Source organism: Meriones unguiculatus, chromosome 19 (assembly GCF_030254825.1).
Source record: "Meriones unguiculatus strain TT.TT164.6M chromosome 19, Bangor_MerUng_6.1, whole genome shotgun sequence".
Classification (NCBI taxonomy): domain Eukaryota; kingdom Metazoa; phylum Chordata; class Mammalia; order Rodentia; family Muridae; genus Meriones; species Meriones unguiculatus.
Genome location: NC_083366.1, coordinates 12,440,196 through 12,458,745, shown reverse-complemented (window position 1 = coordinate 12,458,745; position 18,550 = coordinate 12,440,196). Strand labels below are relative to the sequence as shown.

Here is an 18,550-nt window from a genome sequence, read left to right as displayed (position 1 = left end):
ATCAGATCTCAGATTAATCACATCAATTTTCAAAGAAAAATCAAAATACTGTCCAGAGTCAAATAAAAATTATACAATGGATGGAATTAGTATAAACAGGGAACTGATTAATTGCTCTTTATTGTTAATGACTGGTGCCCTGTGCTAATCTTAGGTAGAGAGTCATTGTTCATGTGACTGGCATTAGACTGGATTGTTGTTTTCAGTTGTTATCCTCGCACTTAGCCAGTGCTGCCATCGCACAGGACCCTGAGACTGCCCTCTCCAGCTCAAATGCCTTTGCAACCATCTCCTAGATACATGAGTCTGACAGGTCTACCGGCCTGATATTGCAATCTTCCTGAAAAACATAGACTGAGGTTGCCCGTATGACCTCATTCTCAACTCACTTACCTTCCCTAGTAGTAGCCCTTCAAGCTCCAAATACGACATTTCTGAGGCATTTGGACTTCTAAAGACCTTTGGTACTTTGATCCTTTCTCTACCTCCATTCCCACTTGTGGTAGGTAGAATCTTGGCCATTTCCTATCAGGACTTCTATGCTAAGTTCTCCTTTTCCTAGGTTATTTGGTTCTTGAAGAGTACATTTATCTATCTATCTATCTATCTATCTATCTATCTATCTATCTATCTATCTATCTATCTATCTATCTTTGCAATTTATTCACTTTGTATCTTGGTTGTAGTCCCCTCCTGCATCTCTGCATCTTGTCCCAGTCCCTCCCTTTTTCTTCCTTATCTCTTTTCTCTAGTCCAGTGATAGGGAAAGTCAGTCTCCATGTGGGTTCCCTACTAAGAGGAGAAGACAGTCTCTGACATGAACTCGGTTGCCTGCTCCTTGATCACTTCTATAGCCAGCCCACAGAAGCGTTCCATTTTTACAGTCATAAAATCATTGCTTAAAATTCCCAAGACTCTTTAGCTCTCTAAGAACAAAGCGACCAGAGCCAATGAGGCCTTTTGTTTGGAGCCCATCTATGTTTAAATGAAAATGCTGGGGAAAAATTAAATAAAGCAGAAAAACAGGAGTCAAAGAAAAAAGACTTTCATGTCTCAAACGCTCACCTATTGTCTCTCGGAAATATACTTTCCAACCTCTTGCTGTTTGAGAAGAATCTGTCTTGAAGAGCAGGGTCAGGCTGTTATTGGTGCTCTTAAGAGTTTGTGGAACGGTGGAACCACACCTCTTTCCAAATGACTTATTTCCAATGCTGATACCATCAAAAACCTCCAGGTAGTCACGACTGCAGAGGGCGGAGGGAGCCACCTCGAAATCATTGAACCTGTGAAGTACAACTTGTCATTATTTAGGTCCTCTTTTGTATGCCCATTAAACTGTACTTCTAGTTCTTATAACACACACACACATAAAACAAACAAACATAAAGCAAAAAACTGACAACATAGTATTTAAGCTTCACTTGGAAAGAAATCTTGGAAATAAGACATTACTGATGGATTCACATGTAAAGCCAGTAATTGCTGGGTAACTAATAACTGTGCTAGAAGATGGGAATATAAAGATGAATAAGATACAGTTCCACACTTCAGTGCAATGTAGGCCTAGGTTCAACTGTCGTCAATTTTTGGATAATTTTCTTGATTCTCTCACAAGTTCAGACATACATAATATACTTTGGTCATATCTCCCCATTATTCTCTTTTACCCGTCTCTCCCCTGCTGAACCCCTCTCTGTTTCCAGCAAGACACCCCACTACTTTCATGTCTTTTATGTTGTGCCCTACCATATTCAGATGGAGGGTAATTTTTTAACCAGGGCAACTACAGGTTCAAGGAACATGACTCCTCCCAGCATTTCTTACCATTACCAGCCTATAGTTTCTGAGTTTTGACAGGCTGGCCTGTGTTATTACCCTGAAAACATGCTAGGTTTTTCAGTCTCACCTAAAAATACTCTTCCTCTTTTTTTTTTTTTTTTCCTTGTGTTGTATGAAAAGTGACACTGCTGATTTATTTTTTATTTAGGGGAAGAAGGCTAAGACGGGTGGAAGAAATTCTGGTTTTATAGGGTTTGACTATGATTCTTCCAGGCTCTTGTTTCACCAAGTGCAACAGTGTGATACAGCTGAACCACTGTGCCTGGTATACAGCGTGTCCTCAGGAAAATTAAGTTCTCATTTTATAAAGAAAGAAATGGAATCATTGTGGCTCTTACAAAACATGAAGCTGTAGAAACACGGAGTGAAGGAGTTCTGTTGTGTCATCAGACTGATTTAACAAGAAACTCCTGAGGAGACCTGATAGACTAGGATCAGAAGGAAGGGGAGTAGGACCTCCCCCATCAGTGGACTTGGGGAGGGACATGGGTGGAGAAGGGGGAGGGAGGGTAGGATGGGGAGGGGAGGTGGGAGGGAGCTACAGGGGGTATTCAAAGTAAATAAACTGTAATTAATAAAAATAAAAAATAAAAAAAGAGAGAACCCAGAGGAGACATGAGGACTTCCCCATCATCAGTGGACTAGGGAAAATTGATTGGGGAGGGACAGAAAGAGAGGGTGGGACCAGGAGGAGATGAGAGAGGAGCCTACAATTTGAATATAAAGTGAATAAATTATAAATAATAATAATGACAATAATAATAATAATAGTAAACAATGTTTTCCATAAAAAAAGAAACTCCCGTTGATCCCTGGGTTGATCACTGAAGGCTCCTGCAACAGCCCCTGCCTTCCCAGCATTGAGTAGGAGTAATCTCATATGCACACAATGAAGTTTGGCGTGGCCACAGAACCCTCCCCCACCACAGAAATGTCAGCAGAGAGCGAGGCACTCTTTGTTTCCATAAGCTGCCTCTGCTACAGTGACGCTCACAGAAGCAAATGAAGGGCTGAAGCACGCACTAGCCCCGGCCACTGACAGAACACAGCCTAGCTTTTTGTCAGCTCTACTGAAGGGAAGGGGCGTGTTAAGCTAGTGTGCCTCAGGCCGCTTGCTACCAAGTACAACCTTCCTGACAAATTCGTCCTGACCTTTCCTTGGACGGCCTTAGTTAATATTTTATTCCAGGCCTGTGCTCTATTGTCTCCATCTTTTTCTTCTCCTCAACCTCTTCTTCCTCTTTCTTTTCCTCCTTCTCCTCCTTTCTCCTCCTTCTCCTTTTCTTTCTTTCTTTTTTTTTATTTCTCCTTCTGCTTCTTCATTGTTGAGTCAGGTCTGGGAACTTGTGGTAAAGAGCAGGCTAGCCTTGAACTCACAGAGGTCAGCTTGCCTTTGCTGCCCAAGTGCCTTAAGTAACCGCTTCTAAATGCCCATCCCCGCCCCAAAAACTTCCTACATCTTTTACCTTAGAATCACATGGTAGGCTTAATTCTGCTCTCTCAATGATTTTTGTTAACAGGCTTAATGAACTGTATGACAGTATGGAATAATTCTGAAATATCAAATATCTAAACATTTCCTTTTTATGAGCATTAAAAATAATCCTCGAGTCTTTCCCTCAAAGATTTTAGCTAGTTAAATTTATTTTTTCAAACTGATAATGAAGATCCAGGCCAAAAAAAAAAAAAAAAAATCCTGATTTCTTGCATCAAATCTAATGTGTATTGTTCTCTTTAAAGAATCTTATGGGAGAACAATAGAAAGACCATTTCCAATGACATTTTTATTTTTAACTATTATTTTTGACACATTTGATCTTATTTTGTATTGACTATATATATATATGTATGTATACACACACACACACACACACATATATATATACACGTTTTTTTTTTTTTTTACAAAAGAAGAATCTAAAAAGAATGATAAAATCCGAGTTTTCAGGGCACTCATTTTTCAGGGGCGCCCAAATCTGTTTCGATTTTCCCAAGAAAGCACAGAAAATGCTTTTAAAAATCTGACTTTCCCACATGTATCCAGCACATTTTCACAGCCTGGGTAGAAGGGTTTGTTTTATTAGCATGTACAGCTTCACAATACCTATAATAATATCTGTTTCATAGAAATAGAGGCTACATGGATACACAATAATTTCCCAAAGCTCAGAACAAACTGTGACCATAGATCTCCTGGGTCAAGCTGGAAATGGAGACATGTATGTGCACTTTATATACATGTCAAATCTCTGTCAACTATGTTCTAGACGTTCTTCCTCCAAATTCCCATGTTGACATCTTAGCTCCAGGTTGACTGTGTTAGGAGAGTGCGGCCTCTGTGGATGGAATTGGTGTTCTTGTGAAGGAGTTCTGAGAATGTGCTCCCACTCCCTACCACTGTAGGACACATCTGGCACAGCAGGGCAGGATCTCCTTCTCTGAAGCAGAAGGTCATGGGCATCTGATGCTGAAACTACCTGTCTTGAACCTTCCAGATCCAAAACTATGAGAATTTTTGTTGTGTATAAGTTGACTGGCTCATGGCACTTTGTTACAGCGGCCTGTACATCCTATGCATGTAAGAAACTGCAGAAGCAGCTTGGACAAGCTGAGCTTGCACCTCTGTCCCTGACTGCAGTCCCTTCTCTGGCTGCTTCCTCCTAGTGGTCTGACAGCTTTTCTTCTTTTAATACTAAAACTTGCAGGATTTTTTTTTTTAATCCCCAAGGCACATTTCCTCACAAATAGTCTCAGGTGTTATTGACTTGCAGTTTCCTTCAAGGTCTAACCTATAAACCACTTTCTTCTTGAAAAGCTAAATCAAGTTGATGAGTCCTGCCTTACAGTTCATGGACCCAGTGGACACACATATGCTGAAAGTAAGGCTCAGAGTTCATAATCATCAGGACAGAAACTATCAGTGGCAGATTGGTGACAGATGAATAGGTGCTGTTTCAGCCTGTCAAGCTTCTATGGAGAAAATTCTCTATTGCTATCAACTACCCTCAGATTTATTATTACCTGCTGAAAATTTCAAGTATCAGTGAAATTGAAGAGATGGAAATAAACCATCTAGGAGAAAGAAGCCTGGCACTTAATCTCTTTGGAAAATGGGTGCTGCATTCTCTACAGTCTTGCTTGGATAACTGGAATTAGATAATTTACAAGTAACATAAGACATCCCATAAAGCAATAATTTAGAGTTGCTTTAATTAACAAGAGATGAGAAGTGGTAAAATTATTCAGGACAGAGCTTTGGGGGACACTGGACATGGGTCCAGATTTTCACTTTTCACTTAAATATGTGTTACCTTGGGGAAGCTGTGAGGCCTTTTGAAACACATATGCAAGTACACATATGTCTTTCTCATGATGATTTTAACAGTACAATAAAACATCCGAGAAAGGTGTTGAGCAAAGCTTGTCATAAATAATAAATGTTCAACAATGGCAACTATTTTTCCTAGCCTTTCATATTATCTTTGATTTTAAGAAGGGCTTGTAACTTGGCAGCTATTATATGAAGCTCTTGTGAAACCGTTGAGAAATTACAAGTGATTACAAGAAATTAATTGGTGATTCTCCTGTTTTAACCTCAATCCCCACTGAATTGGGTGGAGGATCAGGGGGCCATCATGAAGGCTTTACTGCCGTATGGGACCCCTCTGCCTTTTTCTAAATTCCAGAGAGGCCACCATGAGAACTCATGGGCTCCATCAGTAAGGTAGCTTTCCTGTGAACAGAACTGACAGGGTTTTTTTTAATAAACAAATTTGTCTCACATACCTAAGCAGAATTACTCTGTCCCTTCTAACGTTTATGCTGTAGACACAGTAGACATTGTTGGGATAATTGCTGAAGAGGAAGGAAGGACTTCTGATGATCCCAGAGGATGCGTTGTAGATTCCGCCACAGCCTGTAACAGCAAACAAGGGGAGGTAGAGGGTGGTCATCACAGCATAGGCAGAGCATTTGGGTAGAGTCTAAGCTGTTGCTTACTACCCCCTAAGAGCTCATGTTGATTGTTCTTCAGATGACCTAGACCTCCTTCATTGTATTTAAAAACAAATTTGACTTTTCTAGGGAGGAGAAAAAGAAGAGAAATATAAAACATTTTAAGGCATATTTTGGAAGGGCATAAGTCTAAGTCAAAGAAATAGCATAAAAACAACAACAAAGACTATTTCATGTGTTGGGATGTGTCTGTCCCTTCACTCTAAATGACAGGTTGAAAGAGAGATGGCATGGCAACTGGATGCTCAGAAGAGGCACACAGAGCCCAAGGTGTGCTCTGTTCATAAGAGCCTGCAATGAAGACATCTGAAATAACATATATTCTTTCCTAAGAGGTTAGGGTTAGACAGTCACACGATGAAGTGTGAGAGGTCAGCTCCTTCTGTGGCTCAAATGCCTCACTCTTAGCTTCTACAGATTTGTAGTTAGTTGTGAGATTTGTAAAGTTCATACTTGCCCAAATTTGTGTTATTTTTCTTCACTAAGCATGAAGATATTTGGACCATTCCCTGCTCTGTCTCCAGCTGTTAACAGCCCATAGCCCTTTGTTAGACCCAGCATTCAAAATGTAATCACCATAAAATATAATAATGTCCCATTACAACTAATAGGGCATTGTTTTTACATAGAGTACATCCAGGGAGGATCAGCTGTTCCCACCTAGGAGTGGTGTTTCCCTGTGCATGTTTATTAGTTTTATGATTCTAAAATTATAGTAAGCTTGTATATTTTGATGATATCTCTACGGTTACAGATGAACACACTCCACCAACATATTTCCAAGATTAGACACAATTTTGGCTATTCTATAAGGATTTGTTTATTTGGTTTTGCCTCAAATTAGCCCATTTATAAGACAAATTCTTTTCTGTGCCAAAAAATCTTTCTGCATTCAGACCTCTGGATATAGGCCATGAATTGAATGCCGGACGTGGGTAGCGACTGCTCTATTTCACTCTATTAAAGAGATCACGTAACTGATCTTTAAACCAGACGCAGGGGGAGGGAATTGAACCACATTCTCTATATTTTAGAAAAATAAGGGATAAAAGAGCAGAAGAACATACATTAGGGGCTTATTCTCCAAAGTAGTAGTTAACCAAAGAATAAAACAAATCCTCTTTTCTCATCCAAGGGCACAAGAGAGGATGTGTTCTGTTCCGTTGACACAATCTGGCAAAGAAAGCGGCACAGAAACACTCTTTCTAGTTACTGAGCACAAACCTGTGACCCTGCCCACGCATAAGTACTTGTTTACTGCTCTCTGTAGACAGGAGGAGAACTTGGTTTGAAGAGAAGCTACTTTTTTCCCTACCATTAGGCATTGTGTAGCCGAGCAAAGACAAAACAAACTCGGGAAAAGTTTTGTGTGCCTGTTTCACTGAGGTGGCTGTGCTGGATAACGTACTGTTACAAAATAAATCTCAACTCTCTGTTTTACTTTCAGAGGGTAATTTTAGACAAAGTTCATGGAAATGTTGATTTTTGTTTTTTTACTATTTTTTCTTAATTTGTGCTTGTATGTGTATGCCTGCTTGTCTGTGTGTGCACTACACACACACAGCGCCTACAGAGGTCTGAAGGGGGCATTGTAGGCTGCCATACAAGTGCTGCAAACCAGGTCTTCTGAAAGAGCAGCTAATGCTTTCCCAATGGTTTACTTTTCAAGAAAAATAACTACTTTTCTATCATGTATCTAATTGATCACTTTTTGCCTTAATGTCTCTGAATCTTCAAGTTGGTGACATATGATAAATCATAACAACAACTCATTATGTGAACTACACAAGAAAAAAAAAAAGAAAGAAAATTCCAAATGGTATTAGCATAGTTACTCACTGGTGACTCTGTAGGAAATCTTGAACCCAAAGTCTGTGAGGTATGCATTAGAATAGAAGTTGAGTGACACTGGGCCATCCACGGTGAGGGGACGCAAGGTCTCAGAACCACATATGGTTGCAAGAGGCGTGGAAGAGAGGCTGTGACCTTTGAAGATGTGCAAGCCATCATGATCACAGTTTCCAGTGATGTCTGAGCGATCTACACAGAGAACAAAATGGCCAACTTCAGAGCAGAAATGGTGTAGACAAGTGATGCTATAAACAGACAAAATACTACAATTCTGTTGTTCACGTAGAAATTACAAACAAAATTAAGAGATGGTTTTCTATATCAATGTGTAACTTCAATTCCGGATGAAATGATATTATCCACGAGACAAAACATGAACAGAAAAGAGAAAACTCCATAATAGGAATGGAGTTTTGTCACCAGCATTGCTTGTGAGAGAAACCTTATACAGAGCCTGGGTACAGATAAGAGTGACCATGAGGAGAACATGAGCAATTTCTTGATGTTTCCTGACAGGCATCTCCAATGTTTATGCAAACATCCATTAGCGATTGCTAATTTTCATCAACATGTCTTCTAATTTAAAGCAAAGATGTACTCTGCCTCCCCTCCTGCAAGACAACAGAAAGCAGCTTTCAAAGGCATCAAGAAGACTTTTGTTGCTGCCATGTACTTGGTTTGTTTTTTTTTTGTTTTGTTTTGTTTGTTTGTTTTGTAGAGTGTCTACTCTCAGAATATCATGGGAGCACAATCATTGCAACCTGATACTTGTTAATGTAAAACAGTATCTTCTGTAAGTAGGTAGTCTTCTACGGTGTTTTACCAATGTATACATTAAGTAGTAATGTAAAAGTAATCATCCCATGTTCAATCAAAGCCCCATGGTCAATAAATTCTCTCAACATTCTTGTGACTAAACATATTATAAAAAAACATCTTTGTACATAAATATTTGAATAGTTTCTTATTTATCAGAATAAATTTTAGTATTTGAGTTACTAGAACTGAGGCAAGACTGTTCTCCAGGTTTCTCCAAAGGCTCTTTGACAAAGTGTCCCCAGCTGACACTCCCACAGCACATTAGGGATTTGGTAAGTCTTCCCAATTCCACATTCTGGCCACCCTACGGAGATACCTATGTCCACTGGCAATCAAGCCCAAACTCTTTGCTCTTTGTACTGTGGTCCTGGCACCTGAGACTATTTTCTGTGTGTATGATTTCTTCCTTCTGGACATTTCTAAAAAATGGAATCATGGAATATGCAATGCTTTGTGTTTTATTTAATCAGCCACATTGACTTTAGTTAGCAAAAAAAAAAAAAAATGTTTAAGATTGTTAAAGCTAAAGTCACACAATGCTGGGAAACATTACCAATATTGGATTTGCTTCTTGTTCTTACACTAGGCCAGAGTGCCTGCTGTGCATGTATCCTTGCAGATTTGAAGGTGCAAAAGTATATTGATGTAATTACAGATTAATTGTAGTTTATAAATAGATGATTTATGAGAAAGGATAGGTTAAAAAAAACATCTATTTGAAGAGATTTTGTTTCTTGTCTTCACTAAACATCTAGGGTGTATTATCAGCCACAGCCTGACTCAAACTAACAACCGCACTGTTCATCCACCAACAGCCCTTTCCCTGAAGTTGGGAAATGAGCAGACAAGAAGTGCATGTCCTTGGGAACTTTGCCACTGAGGAATCTGAACTAGGGAGATGACAATCACAGAACACCGAGGAAAGGCTATCGCATGGCACTATTTCATGAAAGCAAAGCCGATCCTGATCTCACCTATCCACTCACCCATTCAATATTGATTGGGTGCCCATTCTGGCTGGCAGGATTGCTTCTCTCCCTGGAGAGGTGTGTATGTTTACATGCATGTGTGTTGAGTCTAAATGCAAAGGAATAAATTAAAAGTTCTGACCCTGAAGTGATGGCCTGATGGCAGAGGTCTAAAATCCCAGCATGCTTGCGGCCAAGCAAGTTAATAGAGCAAGTTCATGGCCAACTTGAGTAGTTTAGCCAGATTTTATCTCAAAACAAAAAATGAAAACAGGCCTGGTGACATAGCTCAGTGGCAGATCACTTGCCAAACTTGGCATAAATCCCACAGTCCAATCAATATCATGTGCTTGAGAAAAAAAGATGCTATGTTAAAATGTTAAAAGGCTTCAGATGCATTTTCTTAGGGATTTTATGTGGCACCTATGTCATTAAAGTTATTTCTTCAGTTTTGGATGGAATATATAAGATTGTACTTTTCTTTTTAAAGACCAGAAGGAAGCCAAGCCTATTACCTCAGCTTCTCTGCAGATTGAGGCAGGAGTTATAGGCCTGCTTGAACCACATAGAGAATTCAAGTCCAGTTTGGGGAGCTTAGTAAGACCCTGTTTCACAATGAAAAGTAATAGGTGTGTTTTATAGCTTGGTGTGGAAAGCTTGCTATTCATGCATTAGGGCCCAAAGTTCAGTCTTCATTATGCAGATAAAAGGGTGTAATTTTCGGGAGGGAGGGTGGATTGGGAAGAGGGAGGGAGCTACAGGGGAGATACAAAGTGAATAAACTGTAATTTATAAAAATAAAAAATTAAAACAAAAAAGGACATAATTTATTTGCATTTACATTACATTTCAGAATATGTTTATTATTATCTTAAGTAGTAATATTAGACCATTCTACCCACATCTCTCTTATTAATAGCTTAATTATTAGTAATTTGCTTATGATATACTTAATCCTTGAATATTATTAAAAGACAAGAGATGAGTAATGGTGACTATGTTGGTAATTAAACTGGTGCAGTCATTATGGAAAAGCTATCCCTCGTACAGTTAAAAACAAATACTATGATCCAGCAACTCCACTCCTGGGCATATACCCAAAGGAAATGAAGTCAGTGTGAAGGCTGATCTATATGCATCCATGTTTGTTGCAGCATTATTAATAAAATCAACTCAGGGGTCCTTTGCCTGATGAATAAAGAGGATGACACACATAGACAGACAAACAAAAACAATAGAACACTATTCTGTCTTTACAAATAAGGAAATACTGTAGTTTATGATGGCATGGATAAATTTCAGGTCATTGTGTTACATGAAAGAAACCATACACAGGAAAAATGAATAGCACACATTATCATTTCTCTGTGAAATATAAAACCACTGAACTTTTAAAGTAGAGTAGAACACTGGTTACTATAGGCAAGGATTGGGAGGTGTCTATCAAGAATCGCAACACTTAACCTTATTTTTAAAAAGCATAAATTCAGAAAGCATTCTATATAACATGGGGATTATAACTAATAATGATGCATTATCTACTTGAATATTGCTAAAAGAACAGATTCCAGATGTTCTCACAATTAAAACATTGTACGTTAATAGACACTTTAACTAGCTTGACACAGCCATGCTGTAAACTATCCCTGTGTCAAAACCTTTATCAAAGCCCTATGTCAACACTGTAGATATAGACTTTTCATCAGGTCGAATGAATTGATTTTTAAAAAAGAATAAATGTACCTTCCAAATGGAAGGACACGACAGTCAGGATGATCAGAGACTGAGGCGCCACATCTATGAAGTAGGTACAGTTCATGTTGTTGTCATAGTGCTTTGGAAAGTTTGGCGAGACAATAACACCTGTAGGGCTGCTGAACCTACGTCCACATCCTACATGAGAACAAAAAACAAAACAGAAACATCATTAGGATATCCATTATCATCTGTAGCACGCATTTCATAAAAAGAAAGACACAAGACTGCCATTTTATGAAGTCTCCACAGGAAATTTCTTGAGATACTCCAAATGGAATCTTTTTCCAAATGGAAAAAGATCACCATGAGAAGGACTCTTTGAGATATAAGTCAATATGCATGTAAAATAAAAATGTATTTTAGAATAGCATGGGGAATTTCAGATGCCAAGTAGTAGGTATTTTGTAACATAACACTCTTCAAATCTCATGATATTTAAAGAAGTTATATTATCAAAGATTAAATATAACTCATGTCAAGAAACAAAACAGATGAAAGTGACTTGCAGGCCTGCGAGATAACTCAGTCTCTACAGTTCTCACCTTTCAAGCACAAAAACCTAGGCTCAGTATTAGAATCCCAGCACAAAAAAAGCTAGGTTTAGTGATCCACCCTTGGGATTCCGGATGTAGGGAGACCTCTGGGGATTGGCTGGCCAACCAGCCTAGTCTATGTAGTCTACATAGGCCAATTTGAGACTCTCCATCAAACAAAACAAAACAAAACAAAACAAAACAAAAAAGTGAACAACACCCAAGGAATACCTGAGCTTGTCCTCTGGCCTCCATATGCACTCACTTAGACACATACATTCCTGTACACACAGACAAGCACACACACACACACACCCATGCACACACATACAAGGTGATTCATCTCTGAATATTACATTGCATTTGAAAAGTATTACATACTAATCACCTAAAGAGTTTGTGTTTTCTAAATGTATTATTAGAAAACTGTTACTTCCTTACTTTTATCTAATCATAAAACGCTAATTGCTTTTAAAAGCTAGTTTACTTTACTCGTCATGATATCTATCAAATTCTTATGTGAATTCCTAATGTCAGTCATACAGATACGTAAGACAGGGACAGAGGTACACACCTGTACCCCAGCTATTCTGGAGGCAGAGTCAGGAGTGTAGACCCAAGGCAAGCCTGAGTTGCCTACACAGGAGGCCCAGGGCTAGCTCAGGCAACTTATACACCGTGCCAACACTTAAACGTGTCAAGGAACGGGCTGAGAATGTTCCTCTGTAGCAGTATTTTCTGGCATATGTAAAGCCTTAGGTTCAACCACAGTATTGCAGAGATAGAAAAAAAAATACTAAAAACCTTTGCATTAGCAAAGTGACATTTTGTTCTCATATACTTCTAATTTATGTCCTCTCTGACCTGTAAATTATGACAATATATGTATCCTTTTATACTGAGTAAATGTAAAATCTCTCTCTCTCTCTCACACACACACACACACACACACACACACACACACTTGTATGCACAGGTCAGCTGAACACCTAGGCTAGCTCTGAAATTGCCCATCATTACTCCTTTTCCATCATCTTTGTTCTTTTATTCAAGTCTGAAATATCTGTACTGCATTCTCCCCTCCATTTCTTTCTCCCAAGCTTTTTCTTGAATGGTGCTTTACAAATAGCAGCCACCGATGTGATTCAACCAAGGCACAGGCCACAACATCTGCAGTTCCCACTGACCTAATCTGTGCTCAGCACTCAGAGTGGAGCCTTGCATACTCAGTTGACCTGCTCTTGAGCTTGGTAGTGTTGTATTTTTCCCCCAAACTGATTTCAAACTCTGGCTCTTCCTGCCTTTGCCATCTCTGGATATAGGCCTGCATCTCACTGACTGTTGAAGGAAGGATGCTCCTTCAGAATCAGGTGGCTCGCCGATGGTCCTTTCTGGGAATCCTATCAAGCCAGTCTTGATGGGGCTTTCTCACTACTTGCCAAGCCTATCTGGGACACCCACCCTTCCTCAATAGTTTAGATTCCGGTGCTACTTACGGCTTAGGAAGGATGCAGAGAAGCCCTGGGCTGGCATCTCCACAGACTGGAAGATAGCAGTGAATATGTTTCCTGATGTGACAAAGGGTCTGGGAGCCACATCCCCACAGCCTGTGGCTAACAGGGTATTGTTGGCCTCCAAGGTTCCTTCCCAGACCTGATGGGGTAAAAGACATGACTTAATGCTAACAGTTTGCTCCTGTCAGTATTTTAACATACTTAAGCTTGAAAATAATTGTATTCAATTCTACAGAAAAAACAAACAAACATTAGACTAAAAAAGTCCACATGCAAATCCTGGAATATTTTCTTGGGGGAATAATTTGGTTTTGGTTTTGGTTTTTCCACACATGGTTTCTCTGTGTAGCCTTACCTATCCTAGACTTGCTTTGTAGAGCAGACTGGCCTCAAACTCACAGAGATCTGCCTGCCTCTGCCTCCCTGATTACAGGTGTATGCCACCATGCCTGGCTGAGAATACTTTTTAAGACTGGTTTTTAAGTGCCTTATCTCATTCTGATTGCTCTAAGGAGATCCTGTTTGGTTTTATTGAGACTTCTTTGAGACTTCTTATTTGACCTGTGGGTTATTTTAAAGTACTTAATGTTAAGTATATTTAAATATTTAGAGTTTGAAGAGCTCTTCCTTGACAAAATCCTCTCTGAATTTTTAGGCTTACAATGACAGCTACAAATATTTTACCTGTCAAGCCCTGTGTGTACCTTCCTCATGTAACTTTTCCACAACCAACAAGGTCCAGTCTCTGACATGAGCTGCTGTAAGGGACTCCTCCCTGAGGGCGAAGTACCCTCCCACACAGATGCACTCCTAGCTCAGGCACTTTCTCCAGGAGGTCTCTTTTCAGCAGCCCCCAGCTGGATTTCTCGGTGAGCGTAAGCCTGCATTTGGGGCTCAAGCAGCTGTGAATCAGTCCTTCCTCTACACTGACCACCTGACCCTCACCAGGTGCTTATGAAAAAGTGAGATGGGAAGAGCCCCACTTTTGCCCTTTTCACTTCTTGATAATGCCATTTCAGGAAGCAATTAGAACTTTCTACCTTCATTCTGGCTGGTGGTTTTAGCTGACTTCTCGCTTTGATGTGTGCTCTTTTTCTACTGTGTCTCTGTAGCTTGAGCATCAGAGAAAACACTCTGCAGTTTAGTTCTTTGGTTTGTTGAGTTTTCTCTTTTTTACTCTTGGTATGTGGTCTGTCCTGGTGTGTTACAAAGACATCTGAATCCTCGTTTCCTGTTTCCTTTTCACCTGTCAGTCTTATTTTAATGCTTCACATTTGCATCCTGACGAATTTTCTAGCTGGATGCCTGGTAGTTACTGGGAGCAGTGAAATCTTCACCCAACTGAGAAGCTATGTTCATAGATCTATCTAGTTTTCTTTCTCATGTTTACTGAATCTATGTTTTTATAAATAAACATTTAGACTCATTTCATCTTCCTGGTAGGTTGATTGTTTTATTCTCACGTAAGATTCTCCTTTTCTCCTGTATGGTTTTTTGGTTTTTTTTTTTTGTTTGTTTGTTTGTTTGTTTGTTTGTTTTCAGCTTTGAATGCCATTTTAGCAGGTGCTAATATGGCCATTACTGCTTTTTAAAAATTAATATCTTCATGATTTATCATTTTATATCCTTTCCTTTCAATCCACCTGTATGATTAGATTTGAATTGAGCTTGTTTCCAGTTGTATCATGTTTTGGCTCCAATAATCTATTTTAATTAGTGTAACTAAGTTATTTAAAACACATACACATTGTGTCTCCACTTTTGCATTCTGTTTTCTTCTCCTCCTTGACCTATTGTGCCCCTTTTTTCCTTTTCCTAGATATCCCGATTTTTATTAAAATTGAGTGTTTTTCATAGGTCTTCATATCCTTTGTGATAGTTATTAATGTTGTGGATGTTAAAATATACATATACGATTATCTAAGTTTACACCAACAAGCACACTGGGCCATTTTGAGGGATTGTAGAAAACAGCCTGCACTGAATTTCCCTTTTAACTTCTCACTGTCAGGTACCATTATAAGCCTTTTGTTTAAATTACTAAATACAGTGTTAAAAACTTACAGAGAAAGGTATGTTCTAACTGGATGCACACATTTCTGCTCATTTCTTGATCCCTCCCTCCTCCTCCTCCTCCTCCTCCTCCTCATACTCCAAGGTTCCTTTCCAAACCATTCCATCGAGTTTGAATAAGTTCCCTTACAGTCTTTAATGGCAAATAACATGTGTATATTTTCTTTTGGCTTCCTTTTGTATGGAATTTTAAAATTCCCATTAACCGTACATTAAGAGCAATTTTCACGATTGTAAATTTATTGTTGGCAATTCTTCTACTTCAGAACTTTGTTTCTCTGACTATTATCAGTTGAATTGTTTTCTTTCCTTGTAAAGCTGAAATGACATGACTGTTGGATACTTTGCTATTGTTCATGGGTCCCTAAGGCTCAGTTCTTGCTTGTTTTGTTTGTGTCTATTTTCTCTTTATTGTTCCAAGAGGTGACTTCTGTTGTTCTGTCCTCAAATTTACTGATTCTGTTCTCTGTCATTTCCACTTAACTACTGAGATTAAGCAGTACATTACTTCTATTGCATTTTTGTTCTATAATTTGCATTTAGTTCCTCGTTGTAACGACTGTTTCTTTGTTAAGATTTCCTATTACTTATTTGGTCATGACAATGCTTTAAAGAGAACTTGTCACTTATTCCTGAGAATTTTTATGACAGCAGCATTGATGTCCTTGTCATGTATGTCCATCATCTGTTTCTTTCCAGGGTTGACATGACGATTATTTTCCTCACTCAAGTTGTAATGGTCTTTGTTTTTCTTATGATGAGTTCTTCCTTGTTGTGACCTAAACATGTTACCTATTATGTTAGGAGGGTGTCAGTGCTATTTCAGTGTTTTATTTAAGAAGAGAGTAATCAGGTTTATGTTCAGCATACAGTTTTGCATGTATGCCTAGGCTCTGTTTGGTGATTTGATTTTCTGAAGATCTGCAGTAAAAATTTGTCAACATGGTTTTAATGGTACTTCTGTCATGTTACTAGTATTTTCTTCCTTTTATTTCTAGAGTCAGTGTCTCATGTGGATTAGGCTGTCCTCAAACTTCTTATGTAACCAAGAATGAGTTTGACACTCTGACCCTCCTGCCTCTACCTCTTGAATGCTAGGGTTATAAGTATGTAAGACCATGCCTACTTTAAGTTAATGTTCTCAAGGATATAGAGTGTATTTAACCTGTTTTGATTTCTGTGCATTCTTCCACCAAAGGGGAGGGGCTGAATAGGATTTCCCTAGGGTCTTTGGGAGGAGGCATATTTCTGATTTTGAGAATAAAAAGGGCTTTGGGACCATTAACCATTCTGTCCACTTTCCCTAGAGTCCCTACAAAGAAAAGTATCCTTTCATCTATACAGAAGCATCCTTTCACAGAAACAAGAGTATCATAATGCAGTTATCACAGTCTTGTCTCACCCTCAGTGAAAAAGAGTATTTCTTCTGTTACTTATTTTTTGCAATATTATCAATTAATCTCATTCTAGGCTGGCACTGGGCTTGTATGACATTGTCAGTGGGACTTTTAGTCTAGCCAGAGGAAGAATGATCCCAGATTAACTCTTTCCCATCAAAAAACTTATAAGACTTCATATAAGTTTGTATACTTTGTGTTGACTCATCTTAGGAAAAGAGAGATCTTTTATTTCATGGGAAAGTGCAATTAAGAGAAGCATTTATTAAATCCATTTTATTATGTGCATATTTTGTAAGTATTTGAGAGATGATATAAAACAACATTGGTTTTTAAAACAGGACATTTCCATTCACTGGGTGATTTTTAAAATCCAAAGTACTAGGTAGTTTTTCTATTATGTCATATTAATTCTAATGCTTAAAATAACTCTACTGAAATAGGAATCATTCTCTTCATTTTATAGTTGAGTAATTTGAAGCCAAAATATAAAGTGAAACCATAAAAATACACATGGATGGTATATGAAAGAGATGAATATATTCTTGGCTACTAGAACTTCAGCCGATGTGTCTTTCTACCAAAAGGCATAATGTGATATGATATGCAAGATGCAAAATAGCACAGCTAAAGTGAACTTATAACACAGTTATGGCCATGTAAATGGGAAGTGAAAACCATGTGAGGAGGTTTAGAGGACAGCTGCCTATCTAACGTCCTGATTGTATTAAGTTATTTATTTACTTCCCGTCTCGACTGCAGCTTAACCTGTTGCCATAAATTTTTATGTGGTTCTCTCAGGATTGTTTCACCTGTGGACTCTTAATGTCCACAGGTGAATAAAGGTTGTCATTTTCTACTCAAATTTCCTGTAATTTTCATAGCATATATTAAACTTTCCTTGTGATAGACCTTATGCTATTTACACTGTACTTTCTTTTTTAAAAAGGAAAACAAAGATAGAAACAGAAAAGGACAGAAAGAGCAAGAAGGGAGGGAAAAAAGAGGGAGGAAGAAATGAAAGGAGAAAGGAAAAACCATCGATTAATGCTCATGACAATTTAAAAAGGTTAGAGAAAAATTTCCTGAATTTAGTCACTTAGCAGATGGAAGACTACAGGACAGCATGTGCTCTGGGTTCAAAACTTACCTTTTAACAGCTGAGGTTTCTTGCCTTTACATATAAACAATTCAGGCAGTAAAACTGTACACTTTCTCTTTGAGAAAGGACTTTGAGTGTTCTGTAGCCAAAATACTTTCATTCACAAAACCAGTTAACAAATAAGTGCACCAACCTTCACAAAGCTGTGCCGACACTGGCTGTCACTGCCGGGGATTCGGAAATTGCTATCAAAGCTAATCTCCCAGTGTTTGCTTTCATGAGTGATGGCTCTCCAGGAGCATCTGCTGTTTGCAGGGTATGTCTGAGGCCAATGAGGCGATTTGATCGTACCATTGTCTGAATGGAATGTTCCACCACAGCCTGAAAGATTTCCATAGGAAAAATGATCACTCTTCAAGATAAAATATCAAAATTGGAAACCAAAGATGGCTAGAGAACCTTTCTAAGTGTGAGGTCATAGATCTTCCTTTCTTGTTTCTGAGTCATCTTTGGGGCAGGGACTAAGCAGGTGCCCATAATGATGTGCTTTGAATGGAGGGCTGTCACTGTTTTAGTATACTTAGCCCAGCTGAGATCACGTGATCTGAGCCTTGCAGAACATAGCAGATAAAACCTTATCCCATCTTCCAACAAGGGAACTTTTCTACTTTCTTTAAGACTG

The 18,550-nt window shown here is 38.7% G+C and overlaps 1 protein-coding gene across 2 annotated transcripts in view; it reads right to left on the bottom strand.

Moving 5' to 3' along the window:
* Cubn (cubilin) overlaps positions 1-18,550 on the bottom strand; it is a 209,521-nt gene that overhangs the window by 26,119 nt on the left and 164,852 nt on the right. For both annotated transcript variants that reach the window (XM_021648484.1, XM_021648485.1), the window contains exons 54-59: positions 18,062-18,249; positions 13,279-13,435; positions 11,235-11,384; positions 7,693-7,893; positions 5,626-5,755; positions 1,066-1,283 (exon numbers count right to left, since the gene is read on the bottom strand). In XM_021648484.1, coding sequence (XP_021504159.1) covers positions 1,066-1,283; positions 5,626-5,755; positions 7,693-7,893; positions 11,235-11,384; positions 13,279-13,435; positions 18,062-18,249 — 1,044 coding nt within the window. The remainder of the gene's footprint in view (positions 1-1,065; positions 1,284-5,625; positions 5,756-7,692; positions 7,894-11,234; positions 11,385-13,278; positions 13,436-18,061; positions 18,250-18,550) is intronic.